Source organism: Stegodyphus dumicola, chromosome 7 (genome assembly GCF_044657685.1).
Source record: "Stegodyphus dumicola isolate Sdum_Otavi_A_Nest chromosome 7, ASM4465768v1".
Lineage (NCBI taxonomy): Eukaryota > Metazoa > Arthropoda > Arachnida > Araneae > Eresidae > Stegodyphus > Stegodyphus dumicola.
In genome coordinates this window covers 86,599,151-86,616,040 of record NC_140774.1, presented here as the reverse complement: position 1 = coordinate 86,616,040, position 16,890 = coordinate 86,599,151, and the positions used below count along the sequence as shown (strand labels likewise).

The 16,890-nt window shown below is 33.0% G+C and overlaps 1 protein-coding gene across 1 annotated transcript; it reads left to right on the top strand.

The window, feature by feature from the left end:
- Positions 1-15,192: 15,192 nt before the first annotated feature.
- On the top strand, positions 15,193-16,104 carry LOC146996254 (uncharacterized protein F54H12.2-like). Its single transcript, XM_085821398.1, has 2 exons — positions 15,193-15,745; positions 15,833-16,104. The coding sequence occupies exons 1-2, from the start codon at positions 15,193-15,195 to the stop codon at positions 16,102-16,104; spliced, it is 825 nt and encodes a 274-aa protein (XP_085677524.1).
- Positions 16,105-16,890: the final 786 nt, after the last annotated feature.

Genomic DNA, 16,890 nt, shown 5'->3' with positions numbered 1-16,890 from the left:
AGGAGTGGGGATGCACATGGAAATATTCAGACTGCACAGTATTTCCAGTACGAACGAAAACATGTCAACAACAACAACAACAACAAAAAAAAAAAAAAAAAATTACATAAGATTGAAAGACTAAATGTACATTAAGTATATAAGTAATGTTCATATCAAACGGTGTTTCAAGATAAATAGGAGAACCATTATTGGGTAACATGAAATCAGCTCTAGTTTTTCGATTATTTAAGACTATAAGGAATAATTAAACGGCTGACAAAGATTTGGAGATTAATTGAAATCATATGCTCACACAAAAGAAGCTACATCAATAATCTAACAAGTTTAATAATTTGAAAATATGTAACACAATACAAATTACTTCGAAAAGGCTGTCACTCATCCACATATATTTTTTTTTAATCGTAGATCTCTTTCTTTTAAAAAACTGTGGGGCTACAACAAAATTAGAACATACTGCAATATATACAGTAGAACAGGATTTCCAAGCCTATGCTCGCGGGCACCATGGCGCCTGCCGATCGTTTAACGTGTGCCCGCCGCTGTGCGATCACAATAAAAATGTCTTAATTTTCAATAAAATCTTTTATGAAAGTTTTCTCATTTTTAATGAATTTTTAATTGCGTCCAACACAGATACTAGCACAAAACGAAATGCAACCGATCTTGTTTTTTTTTTTTTTTTATGTTTAAGTTTTATTAACTCTATCATCTAAAAAACCATCTAAAAAAATTGAAACCTTTAGTGTCATCACTAGAAAGTACTACTACTACCACCACTCTTGTACAAAGCTCAGATCGCACAAATTTACAAGTGTTAGAGAAAAAACTCAATCAGGATGTTGGGGTTTTAATTTTTGAATTTAATAGTTAAAAATACTTTGCTTCTTTGCGTACCACCTATTTTTTTTCTTGCGTACCACCAGTGGTACGCGTACAACCGACTGAGAACCTCTGCTCTATCCTATAAATTCACCTTGAAAAAGTGAATGGCGCCCGGCATCCAACAGATATTCTAAAATGTGCTCTTAAGGACAAAAAGGTTCGGGACTCTTGCAGCAGAATTTCGTCTCTCCCAATTAAAAATACAGATGAACTCAATTTAGACCGTATACTTTTTTTTTGCGCAATTTTGATAATCATTTTGAGTGTTTAAAGATAAAAATAAACATATGATATTAAGCGATAGCGTGTGTTAATAGAAGTGATGTTAATCAAAAATTATATATATATAAAACTGTGCTTTCATTACAAGTATCGCTTTTAACTTACTGAACCAGTGTTCAAGAATGAAGTTGAGAAAATTCAGTATAATTATTACTAGGCTAAGTGCAAAAGTTCTTTGAAAAAAAAAATCTAATGCCTAATACAAATAATCATAAATTTCCAGTTTTCGAAATTCATTCTTAGAACACTGTCTACATCGTGGTTGTCACTGGCAAAGATATATGAAGTGTTTTTAAAATTGATCGAAATCAATGAGGGCAACTTAACTGACTCGAAGTTTAACTGACGCCATCCAGCAATGCACGCAGTTGCATACAGCCATTTCCTGAAGAGAGATTATATCAGATTTCATGTTTTTATGCAGGATAATGAGGTCATTTATTTTCATTATAAAATACGAATTTAATTCTGGACAGTAAAAAAAAATATTTCAAAAAAAAAAAAAAAAAAAAAGGAAAAAGGAAATGACTGGTTTTCTAACTCTACAATTCAATGCTATTTTCCCTCATCCCTCCCGCTTAAGTAAGATTCCAATTAAGAAAGTTTCAAAGTTTAGTTAAGGGGCTATGTTTTATCACGTCAAATCACAAAATTTGCACGCGTAATAAGAACAAAACTGATAGCTGTACTTTTTCATAAACAAGAACATAAATCTCAAATATGCAGCTATAAGAAAAATATAATAAAAAAAGAAAAGGTAATCTATTTCACGAGCAGGAAGTTCAAATATAAGGAATGGAATCCACGGCATAATTCGTTATGTTAAATGAAACCCAATTTTAATATCCTGAATGAAAAAAAGTCAGAAACGGGGAATTCCCCTTTCTTTCGCTTTGTGAAAAGTTTCTGTAAAACCTTTCGTTAATTAATATGGCGTACAGGAATAATTACCGCTTATTTGTTTGAGAAGATCGTTTTTTAAGCATATTAAATCATACACAATAACGCGTTAGACCTAAAAGCAAGAATACATGATATGATAAATACTAACCTCTTACGAATGTTGTGTATAGTGAGTGTACAGAGCTTCTTGCAAAAATTGTGAGAACAATGAACACAGTGCAACTTGATCAGAGGTGTCGGAGATACTTTTAAACGACGGAGGTTTAGGGGTCGTTATTGCGAAATCATACGACTGGGTACTTACTGTCAGATGACAAATGTTATCAATTGTTATAACTGCTCGTCTTGGTGTTGAAAGCAGAGATTTGCCACATGTTCTGGATGATGTGAAAGGCTTGAAATACGACGGCATGATCGACGGCTTAGAGTGAGATTTTTCTTTTTTTTTTTTTCTTTCTAGCTTGCGGTTCTTTGTTTGCAATGGTATCATTCTGGAAACGTGCCTTAAACCTGTGTGCTTTTTCAAAATTAAAGCCACACTTTTTTTACTCAATAACAATACCCTCGCAAAAACAACAGCAAATCTCATCTTTAAGGTAATCATTTAAGGTAATCGGGAAAGATACTAATTAATGTACCGTATCTTCCGATGCGAACCTTGAAGTTTTAGGCCAAAAAATATTCTCTAGAAAATCTAATGGACTTATAAGCCGGATATAAAGTATCACAACGGCTTCTTCTAAAGTTAACGATTATATTGATAAAAGTAATTAATTACAAATTTATCATTCCAAATCAAATATTAAGCAAAAGCAAATATTAAGCAAAAGTACTTTTACTTACAAAGTTTGAGAAAAGGAAAGTATTATTCTATGAAAATTTCACGAACGGACTACAAAAACAACAAAATAAAAAAAAAAAGAAAAGGCAGCCGCCCTTTAAGCTTTCGAACAATTTTTTAAAATAAATATATGCAGATGAAATTTTTTATGTACTGATTTGAGACGCAGATTTTAAGGATCATTATCATCTGAAATTAAAATGTTTAAGCTGAATAATAAGCTCGTGTTGCAACTATAGCATCCTTATTTATTTTCCTTCTATAAACGGAATACAACGAACAAGACCCTATAAGGTATTTCTCCCAAATTCTTGGCGTGCCTTCGTGGTGTAGTGGTTCTGCAGGCTGGGCCGGTATCCAGAGGCCCGTGGTTCGATTCCCGGCGAAGGCGTTGCATATTTTTCATCTTTCCTGCTTCCAAAATACCTAATGTCTCTACAACCCTAATACATATACTCTAGTTTTAATATATAGTCTGGATTCAGCCCAACTAAGCCCCTGCCCGTGATATGCACCATAATTGTCGATTTTCTTAAATCCCCTTTACGACATTTTCGAATACAGGCACTTATAAATTTTTTAAGTATATTTCAAATTCGGCAGACTTTACAACAAACAGTCTTTCCTGCCTCCTCGCCGCTTTATATAAGTTTTTATTTTATACCAGGCCTCGACAACCTATGAAATGGACCACTGAGATATCCATTTTATAATTTCAAGTGACCCACCCGAGTTCCGAAATTAAAGTGTAATATGTAAAAATAAATGATGAAACATACTTGACGAATACATAAAATACTTGAAAAATACATAAAAATAACCCGAAATAAATAACAACAATGACATTTTTGTTCGATAATTAAGTTGCAGTAACGAACACTAAAAATAAAAATTCTAACATACTTTCAAGGACAAATAGATAAGTTTCGCAACGCCGATCCATAATTCGTAACTCCAAAAAACTAACTTTGCCATTTTGTGCGCATTCGGTTCAACTTATAGAGTATTTTCACACATGAAATTTCTTTTAAGTAAGAACAGGAGCAGCTTAAATAACAAATATTCAGATGCTTGAATTCGTCTTAAAACGGCTAACTTTAAGCCAAACTTGACTAGATTCAAGTCACAATTTCAGCCCAGTTCAGTCACCAAAAGCTAAACACAGAATGAACTACTAGTGTTCAGCGATTTATCTCAACAGAAGTCAAAAAACGTTAGTTTGTATTAAAATTTCAAGAAATATGAACTTCCTATCATCAGAGGAAATTTAAATACTCTGATGAAGGGAAGCGAAATAAAGAGAAATAATGAATAAAGGAAGGGTTTAGTTGTACTTCCGACATAATCGTCAGAATACGAAATGACGATTAAATTCAACAAATATCGAGGGCTAAATAATAAAATTCGAATGACTAAGTGGAGATATTTCCCACATATGAGGTTAAAAAAAAAAAAAAAAAAAGAGAGAGAGAGAGAGAGAGAAAGAAAGAAAGAAAGAAAAGAAAGAATACTGAACTTGCAGAAAATATAAAGAAGCCATTTAATAGAAGTACATTTTCTCCATTAACATGAACTCATTGGATACTGCTAACATGTAGAAGAGGAACAACTGAAAGTACGGGCTTATTGGAGGGGGGGCAAATGATTTATATTTCAAAATGCTACATTTTGCAAACCACTGCAAATTTTTTTTTAAAAAAATAAATAAATAAAAATTGCATGAAATAATGCATGAAAAAGTAAAAGCCTTTCAGATTTTAGTCATAAGACGACATCTTTTTGATATGCCCTTCTCACGTTAACGATGCACGCCCAAACAGTAATTTGGTTTCGTCCACACGCGTTGTCATTTCTTCGCTGATGGCAACCAAACTGTCCTGGGGATCCTCTAATGTTATTGACAGTACAAGCAAATAAACAATACCTTTAGAATGCACATAAAGAGAAAAAATCCGATGTGTACACCATACAACTTCCTTGTACGGAATATTAAATTATACGCACTTTTTCTTGTATTTCATTTAAACTTATTGGATTGAATTAAATCTACTTCGTCGATAGCGCATAAACCATAATAGAATAAATGTACTCTTTAAAATTCACTATATTTGTTTACCAAAGAGACACTCTGGCGCTAGGTTCACTTAACAGAAGAATTATCTAATCGTTCCCACATGTTTTATTCAAATACTATAATAAATCTAGAACGATGTATAAAAGAAATTAAGCAAACAAAAAATGTTTTTCACAGACGATTTAGTATTTCTCATTCAATTAATTCAGTTCGCACTTCGCGACAAGGCAAAAATACATAAAAACTCAAAATATCTATATTAAAAATTACGAAGTAAATCTTAAATACGTATTTCCTCGAAAAAATTCCAGAAAGGATTAAGCAGGATTTAATTCGCAATAATAAATGAAGGCGTTATCTTTGTTGTTGCAAAGGTTAGTCTGTCTAGATTGGCAACAAATCTACTATTCTGCTGTTTCAAGTGAAACAAATATGTCCGACATGTTATTTAAAAATTAGGCTTAACCGCACTTAAACAGCTTTTAAATTGTTGATAATTGTACAAATATTGCTTGCACATTTACTAAAGGCATAAAAACCTTAACCGGAAGAAAAGAACAACATAATTCAGTCATTTTTAAAGCAAAATATGCACAATTTACAAACATATAAGAGTAAACAAACTGAGATCACAGAGCCGGGTGACAGAGTGGATATATATATAAATATATTTATATATGTTCTATGCGGCCAAAATACGAGGTGCAAATCTGCATGTTATAGCAGTCCTATATACAAAATTTCAACGTTCTGAGGCTACTCGTTTTTGAGTTATGTGAGATACATACGTACGTACAGACACCACGAAAAATTCTCTTCAGAATTCATTTTAAGGCAGCTTTATAATTTTTTTGGAGGAAAAGAGGCTTTTATTCTGTCCTTACGTACAGATGTCAAGCAAAAACATCGTTAAGTTGCATTCGATAGCAGTCAAAATGGATATTTTCGTTGAAATATGCTGCCTGAAACTTTTACATACAGTATTGCAGTACTTCCTTTTTACTTCGTACAAGGAAGTAAAAATACTGGTGTTGGAGGATCTTGCTAGCCATGTGCACAGTGTTAAGTAACATTGCTCATGTGTACTAATCCAATGACGCGGGAGCTTATCATTCAATTAGCTATGTTCGTGTGCCATTGAGGTGGCCTATGAGGCCCGTCTTGTTGGAAAATGAAATTGTTTTAAACATCTTTCATTTAGGGAAATAACCGTGTAAGGTATATCCTAATTTTATAACAGTTATTTTTTAGCTCCTTTCCTGTCTCTTCTAGCTTCATCTTACAATTCCTTACCAGAATGAGTTTTTAGAAAATGCGAATGAGTAGCAGAGAGTATTTAAGTCAAAATTCATTGACTTCGATAGAGAGAATTAGGATTCCTGAATAGCGCGCGTTTGCATTTTGGCTGCGTCTCTCTAAGCTGTTACTAGGCTCGGCCGTATAGCCCTTGATAGCTTCACTAGCTAATTTAATATTATTGGTCAAATAGTTTAGAAATTGTGTTAGCTTCGACTAAATTTCTTTATTTAAGTTCTTATTTCTTACATTTTTGTGTTTAAGCTAAAGTGACCAGGTTTTTAACACTGGTAAAGCAGGACGCTATTTACCGGAAGGGGGGATTTTTGATTAAAAATTTGGTCTATATGGAGCAACACAAATTCTCATAGAACGCAAAAATGGTATTGTAATATTTTTAAATTTCAGCATAAGTACAATTTACAAATATAATACATTAAAAATTACGTATAGTATTAATTTATTCTTTGGCATATTTCTCATTTGAGTAAATTCTTTTAGTATATTGCTGTCGTTTTTGTTGAATAACTTTTGGACAACTTGTGATGTACAAGAGTTGAAGGAATGATTGTGATTATTACCATGAAAAGACAAAAGTCCTTTTGCTAATGCTAATTTCTTTTCTTCGTCTGCATAAATTGTTTTCCGAAAGAATTCTTGCATTTTGGAGGAAGATGCAGTAGTGTTTAAATATCTTTTATGTTTCTGTGTCCCCAAGTGCTTTGAGATATCATTCTTCCAGCCGAGCGAAATAGAAAATTTACCATTACATTTCTCACATTTTACCATGTAATCGTTTTTGGTTTTTTAACAAAAGGAAATTCACTTCTTAGATCATATTTGAATTTGCATCCTCTGTTCTTACTCATTATGTTAAACATCTAAAGAAGTAATTTATTATAAATTATATTATAAATTTTTATCTACATATATTACTGAAAAACACAGTAAGTAGGTACATAATTATATGAACATATTTTATTGTTAGTTTATTAATTAAATTAATTTGTTTTTTATAAAGTAACTATATTAAAATTTTAATCCTTTATTTCTTTCTAAGTAATAACAATACTGTTGCAACTCAACTCTTGCTGATATCCGATGGCTGAGTGACGTCATCTCGAACTATGAACTCTCGTTTAGAGATCGTACGAGAACTCGGAGAGAAGTCGCACGCTGCGTCGTGCGAAAATTAAAACCTTTTCCATTGTGTAAATATTCTGTAACCCGTTTGCGTCTTCATTAAAATATATTTTGCTTAAAGAATGTATTTATCATTTATGGATTATTCCCTTCAAGATTTTGCAGACAGAGATGCACAGAGAAGATCAATTCAACCAGTGGCCCTGGTAGAACCCATTGGGACAAGGTAAGCAGTTTTGTTTTACCTTGATTAATTAGTTAGGTTTAATCCTAGTATCCGGTGCATACGGGATTTGGCTACTTTTGGCGAGTAGTATGAGCAGTAAAAACGAGACATGAGTAGTCAACGGGTCATTCAAGATACATAGTATAGTGTAGTATATACACACATACTAGTGTATATAGACGTTCTTTGGATAAATTTTGGTGTTGGTGATAATTTTCAAAATCGCGCCAAGGCTGCACCGTATACTAGGATTTTACCAATTAGTTAGAAATAACGATAAGGATAATAAATAATATCAAATACTAACTTATATTATTTTTCCTCTGAATTTGCCGTAAGTCGTAAGCGTAACTTTCCAAGTTGACGCTAGACCTTTCGCGGTCACTATAAAATATAAATAATAAGAGCTAATAAATTAAATTCAAGAAAATTTATGTGTTTATGAAATAAATAAATAAATTACGTACTAAATGATCTGAATAGCTGATTTGCTGACATCACTTGTTTAACTAGCACTAGCACGCAGTACGATGTGTATCGTCTGAGAGACAGTTACAAAATATTTTCATTATTGCCAATACCAAAAAAAGCCATTAAGTCCAAACAATGGTGGTCGAATTCTAACAACTGATCAACAATGCGAACTTTGATAAGCCGTTCTCGATAATCATTTGCTAACAATTAGTTGTTATTATTAAAATTTAACATCATAAAATTAACAAAAATAATCTAAGACTCATATCCTCGCGAAATAGCCATATGTCCGCAAAAACCGTATTCTTCCGCTGTGCCGTAGCTTGTCGTGCATTCTTTCCAAAAATCGGGACTTTTTTAAAATGCCGTGGGATGCGGGAAAATTTGTTAAAAATCGGGACTCTTTCGCCAAAAGCGGGAAGTCTGGTCACCTTGGTTTAAGCAAAAGTGGAGGCTTTGTTGTACGTCCCGAGAAAGGGACCATCTGTCAACTTTATTTTGAGCAATAAAGGATAATTAACCCTTTTTGAGTTTACGTTTCTATTTTTGGACTTAAGCGATTATTCTCTTAATAGTTCACTAGATTCCTCAAACACTTAGTTAAGAAAGATAAAAGTGAGGATCTCCACGACCGCAACCGTACCATATTAACATACATCCCATGTCCTGCAGAATTCTTTGGGGGTGAGGGTCCTTTCACCTTTATCAAATGGCGCAAAAGACATTTGGTGAGTTCTGATTTTGCTCAACGACAGCATGACTTATTAAATTCCTATTGCTAGATGTAATAATCTGGCCCTAAATACTGAAACATCCGCCAATAACATGCTTCAATTACAGCGCCCGTCGCAAAATTTTCCAGGTTGTTGGCTGCAGAAAATTAAGTCCGCAGCTAGCCTGATTTTAATTTGTGCGCGAAATTTTTCTCTACTGTTTCGTTAGAAATATTGGGCTCTTGCCTTGTAAAGAATGTCCACAAACTATCGATACTCATGTACATCTGAAGACCAAAATAGAATTGAAATACCAACTCCGGAATTTTGAAGTTCAAATCTGCCCGTCAAGTTAAAAGGAAACTTTTCCTCTTCATATCGGAACTCGCAACAATTATGGGGGGAAAAAAAAAAGAATTTTTAGACGATACTTTTGAAGACTAAAAAACAATATTGCATTGGATCAAACACATGCAAAATACAGCGAAAGCTATTTGCGAGTAATCGATTTAAGAAAATGTTTTACAAACAGTGTCTACGGAAAATAATTTCTCAAGGTTTAATCCTTTTACAATAGAAAACCGGTCAAATAATAAATAACTAAATAACAGAAATAGAATTGGCACCACAAAGAGCCCATGAAGTACAAAATAAATAATTAATACTAAATTTAAATAAAAGGAATATTTAAGGAGAGTTTCCCGAAATGAAGTGGTTAAAAATGGAAATGTATGTATATATATATAATTTATTTACTAAAATAAAATTGATTACATTATCTCCTATATATATATATATATATATATGAGTATGTGTGTGCATGTCTATGATGATAATTTAGTTCCCTGCAGATAATTTATACGTTTTTTGAACTTTTAAATTTAAGTAACATTTGTGCAATTTTTGTACAGTACTGTTTGTATAACACAAAAATATTTTGCAAAGTATTGCTTATATAACACAAAATCTAAACCTTGTAAATGTGTAAATCAATTCATATCATTACAGAATTAGTTAAAAGATTAAATTTCTGTTGTTAGTTTTAAAATTTTATTTCTGAAATTAATGCTTTTAATTATTGTATATGTGCCCCCTAATAAGAGAAATGATTTCTTAATTATAATTAAAGTCTGTCTGAAAGTCTGTTTATTTTTATATAAATAATTTTTAAAAATAAAAACGGTACTTAAATTTTTCACTAGGAAAAAAATTCATATCAGTTCCGGAAGCTTTTACAAAGGCTGTTCGCACATTTTTTAGACGATTTTGGTAAGCGGTAATAAAAACTCGTTTACTGCAAAAGAAGTAATTGGAATTGTACTATATTTTTAAAAGCCAAAATTATCGTCTGTGGCTTGAAAGTTTTGTTTTTACTCAAAATGGCGAATTTAGCAAAGCAGTGATTTTAATCCTTTTACAATAGAAAACCGGTTAAATAATAAATAACAGAAATAGAATTGGCACCACAAAGAGCCCATGAAGTACAAAATAAATAATTAATACTAAATTTAAATAAAAGGAATATTTAAGGAGAGTTTCCCGAAATGAAGTGGTTAAAAATGGAAATGTATGTATATATATATAATTTATTTACTAAATTAAAATTGATTACATTATCTCCTATATATATATATATATATATATGAGTATGTGTGTGTATGTGTGTGCATGTCTATGATGATAATTTAGTTCCCTGCAGATAATTTATACGTTTTTTGAACTTTTAAATTTAAGTAACATTTGTGCAATTTTTGTACAGTACTGTTTGTATAACACAAAAATATTTTGCAAAGTATTGCTTATATAACACAAAATCTAAACCTTGTAAATGTGTAAATCAATTCATATCATTACAGAATTAGTTAAAAGATTAAATTTCTGTTGTTAGTTTTAAAATTTTATTTCTGAAATTAATGCTTTTAATTATTGTATATGTGCCCCCTAATAAGAGAAATGATTTCTTAATTATAATTAAAGTCTGTCTGAAAGTCTGTTTATTTTTATATAAATAATTTTTAAAAATAAAAACGGTACTTAAATTTTTCACTAGGAAAAAAATTCATATCAGTTCCGGAAGCTTTTACAAAGGCTGTTCGCACATTTTTTAGACGATTTTGGTAAGCGGTAATAAAAACTCGTTTACTGCAAAAGAAGTAATTGGAATTGTACTATATTTTTAAAAGCCAAAATTATCGTCTGTGGCTTGAAAGTTTTGTTTTTACTCAAAATGGCGAATTTAGCAAAGCAGTGATTCGAAGGCTACATTTACGCTCTTTCCGAAGACAAATATGTATACTCCGTTATCCAAAAACGATGTGAGAGTCATGGTTTTGTGATATCTAAAACGTCGATAGGTAATATCATCAACAAGAAAGGAAAAAAAAAAAACGTCAAATTGGAGCCTCAAGTGGGACAAAAATTCCAAACAAGTATCCAAGGAAAAAACGGACATCTTTCGACTATTGCAAAGTCACGTTATTTAATGTTAAAAGAAAATCCCCTTAGTTAAGGAAAGTTGCAAAATCATTAAAATGCTCGATGTCCACTGTAAACAAAATGATAAACGTTGATTTAAATCTTAAGAAAGCGAAAAAACGCAATGTGCATCGTCTTCTTCCAAAGCATATCGCTCAACGCAGGACACGCTGCAGAATTCTATATGAGAAACACTTATCCAAATAAAAATGGAAAACAATTGTCACAATAGATGAAGCGTAGGTGTATTTAAATGATTGTAACAAAAAAGAGCCATTCATTACCATAAAAGGGGAGGAAAAAATTTAAGTACATTGTTCAAAGAATCGAAAGAAAGTTTTTCTAAGGGATTCGTGATTGTTGCTGGTTTTTCTTATAATGGCAAGTTAAAAATAAAGAGAGTGCAAAAAAATGTCAAGATTAACTCCAAATACTATCAGGAACATATTTTATCGCCAATTTTTCTGAATGAAATACCATCGCTTTACCCACATTGCCATCAATCTGAGACTCCATCAGGACAAAGGTAGCAGTCATACATCAAAATCCACTGTGAATTTCCTAAAAGAAATGGAACAAAAAACTGGTATAAAGGCCATAACCTTCACTGATATCCCTACTAAATCTTCCGATGTGTCACCTATGGATTTTTGTGCTTACGGACTTTTAAAAACTGCGTTGTCCCAAAACCCTAACAGGACTCTGGAAAGCTGTTCGGGAGGAATGGGATAGAATACCTCTTCTGCCACTTCAAAAGGCGTTATTATCCTGGAAATTGCGGTGTCGAAAGATAGTTCAGAATAAGGGATGTCAAATAGAACATTTAAAACACAAGAATTTTATGTAATTTAGTTTCGTGAACACAATATACATCGTCTAAAAAATGTGTGAACAGCCTCTGTATTCCCCCAGTAGATAGAAAATGGGGGTTCTGCTGCACGCGGTGTGCGGTGTGGGCGTGGCCAATGACGTCACACAGAGGGCGGGACCAAAGGCAACGTCATCACACTAGGAGGCGTGGTCACGAGTGGAGTTGAGGTGTTCGTAGACTACTGATTGAGTTGTAGACCTCCTGCTTTTCATTTAAAGTTAGTTTTTTTAATTTGGCAACGGAGTCATGGCGTCCTCTAGGGACGAAAAAAGAAAATAATCTGTTTAGAAATTGCTCATGGCGTCCTCTACGGACGAAAAAAGAAACTAATTTATTTTATAAATTTCTTTTTTAAAAAAAAATATTCTATTATTCAATTCTATTTAAAAAAAAAATATTCTATTATTCAAAATATAGAATTGAACTCTCAAACAAAATATCTCACCAGCTCAGTAGTTTGAAGATTTTAACCATTAAGCTGACGAGATACATTTAGATTTAGGTAAAAAAAAGCCTATATAAGAAAATGGAATTTGAATTAGCTCATCAATTGCAATTATGCCTGCCCCAGGAGAAGCCACCGTTACGGTGTGTTTATACACTGTTTTATGTGTTATTTTATCATCCATCTATATTTTTACAGAATTTCATAAAATTCCTATTGATTTTACGCTACGTCTTAACGACAGTGGGAATTTATCATTATCCATATGAAGAATAATTCAATAGGTTATGAATACGAATTTATCGTATCAGGATCCGGCTCATGTTGCAAGTTTTGGTGGTGTTGAAGCTTTACATCGTGCTGCAGGAGGTAAAGTTTCCAGGAAAGAGATTCAAATATGGTTAGAGGGAGTAGATGCGTACACGCTTCACAAGCCGATTCGCCGAAAATTTCCAACGAATAGAGTAATCGTGTATTCTATAGATCAACAATGGCAAGCTGATTTAGTGGATGTTTCACATTTACGTGATCATAATGATGGTTATCGATATATATTAACCTGTATTGACATATTATCCAAATATGCATGGGCTGTTCCTCTGAAACAAAAGAGAGGAGAAGATATTGTGAAAGCGTTTCAAAAAATAATGAGCCAACGTAAACCAAAATTACTTCAAACGGATCAGGGCACCGAATTTAAAAATAAAGTGTTTATAAAATTTTTAAAAAGAAATCAAGTTAAACTTTTCAATACATTCAATACTACTAAAGCATCCGTGGTGGAAAGGTTTAATCGCACTTTGAAAACAAAAATGTGGAAATACTTTACGACTCGAAATACATATAAATATGTAGATGTCTTGGACAAATTAATAGAAAGTTATAATGCTACTTTTCATTCAAGTATAAAGCGAGCTCCCATAGAAGTCAATTCAGAAAATGAGAGTGATGTATGGTTTACCTTGTATGAAGATCATCCTTCTAACGTTTCTAAATGTATATTTGCTGTAGGAGATGTGGTACGTGTTTCCAAACTAAAGCTTACTTTCGAAAAAGGTTATGAAACCAATTGGACGGAAGAACTATTTGTGGTGACAGAGTGTCTTAAAAGACATCCAGCCGTGTATAGAATTAAAGATTTACTTGGAGACTCAGTAAAAGGAAAGTTTTATGCACAAGAGTTGCAGAAAGTGAGACTGAAAGAGGAATATCGCATTGAAAAAATTTTAAAGAAACGTATGCGTAAGAAACAGACAGAATACTTTGTAAAATATCGCGGTTATCCCGACAAATTCAATCAATGGATTCCAGCTTCTAATTTACTCTCGATATAAAGTGTGAGAAAATATTGTATCCGAATCATTTGTGAAAATGAGTTTCTACGTAACACTTCCGAGCGATAGCTCTATGAATTATTTCCCCGAAAATAAAATTTCACATTTTATAACACGTTTACCTGTTCCCATTGAATTAAAAGGTATGTGGGAAGTTGGTTTGGTTGAATTGCTATATCCGCACACATGGCACAATGTGAATGCAGACAATAACTTAATTGGATTTGTTTTAGAGAAAGATGGTGAAATGTTAGGTCGTAGATTACCTCCAGGATGTTATGAAACAGTACCTGATATTTTAAAAGCTATTTATATTAAAGAACATCAAAACAAAATAATTTTTAATTATAACCCAGTAACAAAACGAGTGAAAATCAAAGTGAAAATCAAAGTGAAAAATAACGCTAAAGTGATTTTACATGATGGGTTAGCACAAATGTTAGGTTTTGAACCTATGGAAATTACATCTACAGATGATAGTTCCGAAACTGTTGTAGAAAGTCCTTTTGCAGCCGACCCCTGTGCACATTATCGTGTATTAATGATATATACGGATATTGTAGAACCTCAAATCGTAGGAGATGTTTTAGCTCCTCTACTTCGAATTGTAAGAGTAACTGGTAGCGATGGAGAAGTGGTGAGTGTACTATTTGATAGACCTCATTATTTACCTGTGAATCGGAAAATGATAGACACTTTGGAAATCGATATAAGAACGCATATGGGAGCATTTACGCCATTTGAACGAGGAAGGTCATACGTGAAACTTCATTTCCGTCAAAAATACTTGTCATAATGTATGTACCTTATCAGTGTTGTCAAAAATCTTTTGAAGATTATTATGTACAACAAACAGGACATGGATTGAATTATTATCAAGGTAATCTTTATCAGAGAGGATACGGATTAGGGGGTCTATTCAGATCCTTCTTTCGCGCTGCCGTACCTCTTATTAAATCAGGAGCCAAAGCAATTGGAAAACAAGTATGGCATAGTGGACTGAATTTGTTAAATGATGTATCACAAGGACAAGATGTAAAAGAGGCTGCTAAGCGTCGACTGAAAGAAGCCGGAAATATATTAACGGATAAAGCTGCTACTAAAGTGAAGAACATGATTGGTTCTGGACGAGTCAATAAAAAGCAGAAACGTAGGAAAAAGCGTACCATTTCTCACCGATCAAAGAAGGTGAAAGCACAGGATATTTTCTCTTAAAAAAAAAAAAGTATGACTTCTTATATTCATCGAGACTCTCCCGTTTGCGTCAAATCTGAATTAGATTTATTTACCATTCCTCCTACGCAAACAGCTATAGAAAAAGGACAGTTTGTGGAATATCACCCTCTCGCAAATATACGAGATGGAGGACCTATCGAATTTAATATTTCTGGCAGTGGTGAAGACTATATTGATGTAGCTGCTTCTTATATACACGTGAAAGTTAAAGTAGTTAAGGCAGACGGATCCAGTTTAACAGACAAAGAACCGGTTGACCCTGTAAATTTATTTTTACATTCTCTCTTTTCGCAAGTAGATGTAAGTTTAAATGAAAGAAACATTTCATCTGCGACAAATATCTATCCCTATAGAGCCTTCATCGAAACATTATTGAATTATGGGGAAGATGCAAAGAAAAGTTTACTCACCTGCGAAGGATTTTTCCAAGACACTTCACCTAATAAAATAGATGTCTTAGCTCAAGATGCGGATGCTGGACTAAAAGCTCGCGGTGAACTTATAAAAAACAGCCAAAGTGTGGATTTGATAGGACAATTACATTGTGACATTTTTCAACAAAATCGACTCATGTTAAATTTAGTTGATGTGAAAATTAAAATGGTGCGTAGTAAATCTGCTTTCTGTCTAGTTTCTACTGAGAAAGATGCCGATTATAAAGTGATCTTGGATCATGCTTCTTTGTTTATCAGAAAAGTAAAAGTAAACCCTGGAGTCTCTCTCGGACATGTAAAAGCGTTGGAAAAAAGTTCTGCTAAATACCCTATAGATCGAGTATTATGCAAAACATATTCAGTATCTAAGGGAAGTTGGTCTTCTATGCAAGATAATGTATTTTTAGGATTGATGCCCAAGCGAGTCATTATTACTTGTGTAGAAAATGCTGCAATGAATGGACAATAATCAATGAATCCCTTTCTGTTTGCCCATCATCATGTCAACTTTATATCGATTTATGTAGATGGACAACCCGTTCCATGTAAACCAATGGACCTTGATTTCGAATCTAATCATTATGTGCGTGCTTACCACAGTTTATTTTCTGGATTTAATCGCGACAAAGGCATCTATTTATCTCGAGAAGAATTTGTTAAAGGACATGTGTTATATGCTTTAATTCTTTTTAATTTAACTCCAGATATGTGTGATGGATCTCATTTTAACTTACAGCATCAAGGCAATTTGCGAGTAGAAATTAAATTTGCTAAAGCTCTCTCTATGACTCTCTCGGTGCTAGTCTATGCAGAATTTCAAAACGTGATTGAAATAACAAAATCTCGTCATGTACTATGCGATTTTGCTAATTAAGCAATGGGCAGCCTTGAAATAAACAGAGCACTCTCTCAGAATGCAAAGACACAAAAAGCATTTCTGGGAGTTTTTGCAAGTGATCGACTCCCTATCGAGATCAAGAAATATCCAAGTTGCTTTATAGCTAATGTAGATCGTGCATCTGAATCCGGTAGTCACTGGTTAGCCTTTTACATTTCATCCCCACAGCATTTAGAATTTTTCGATTCCTATGGACATGACCCATCCTATTTTCCTGGACCGATAGCCAAGTATGCAGAACGATTTTCACAGATGGACTTTAATTCGATGACTCTCCAAACTAATGCAACAGCAGTATGTGGTCAATATTGCATATACTATTTACATTGTAAATGTCGTGGACAATCTCTCAATGAT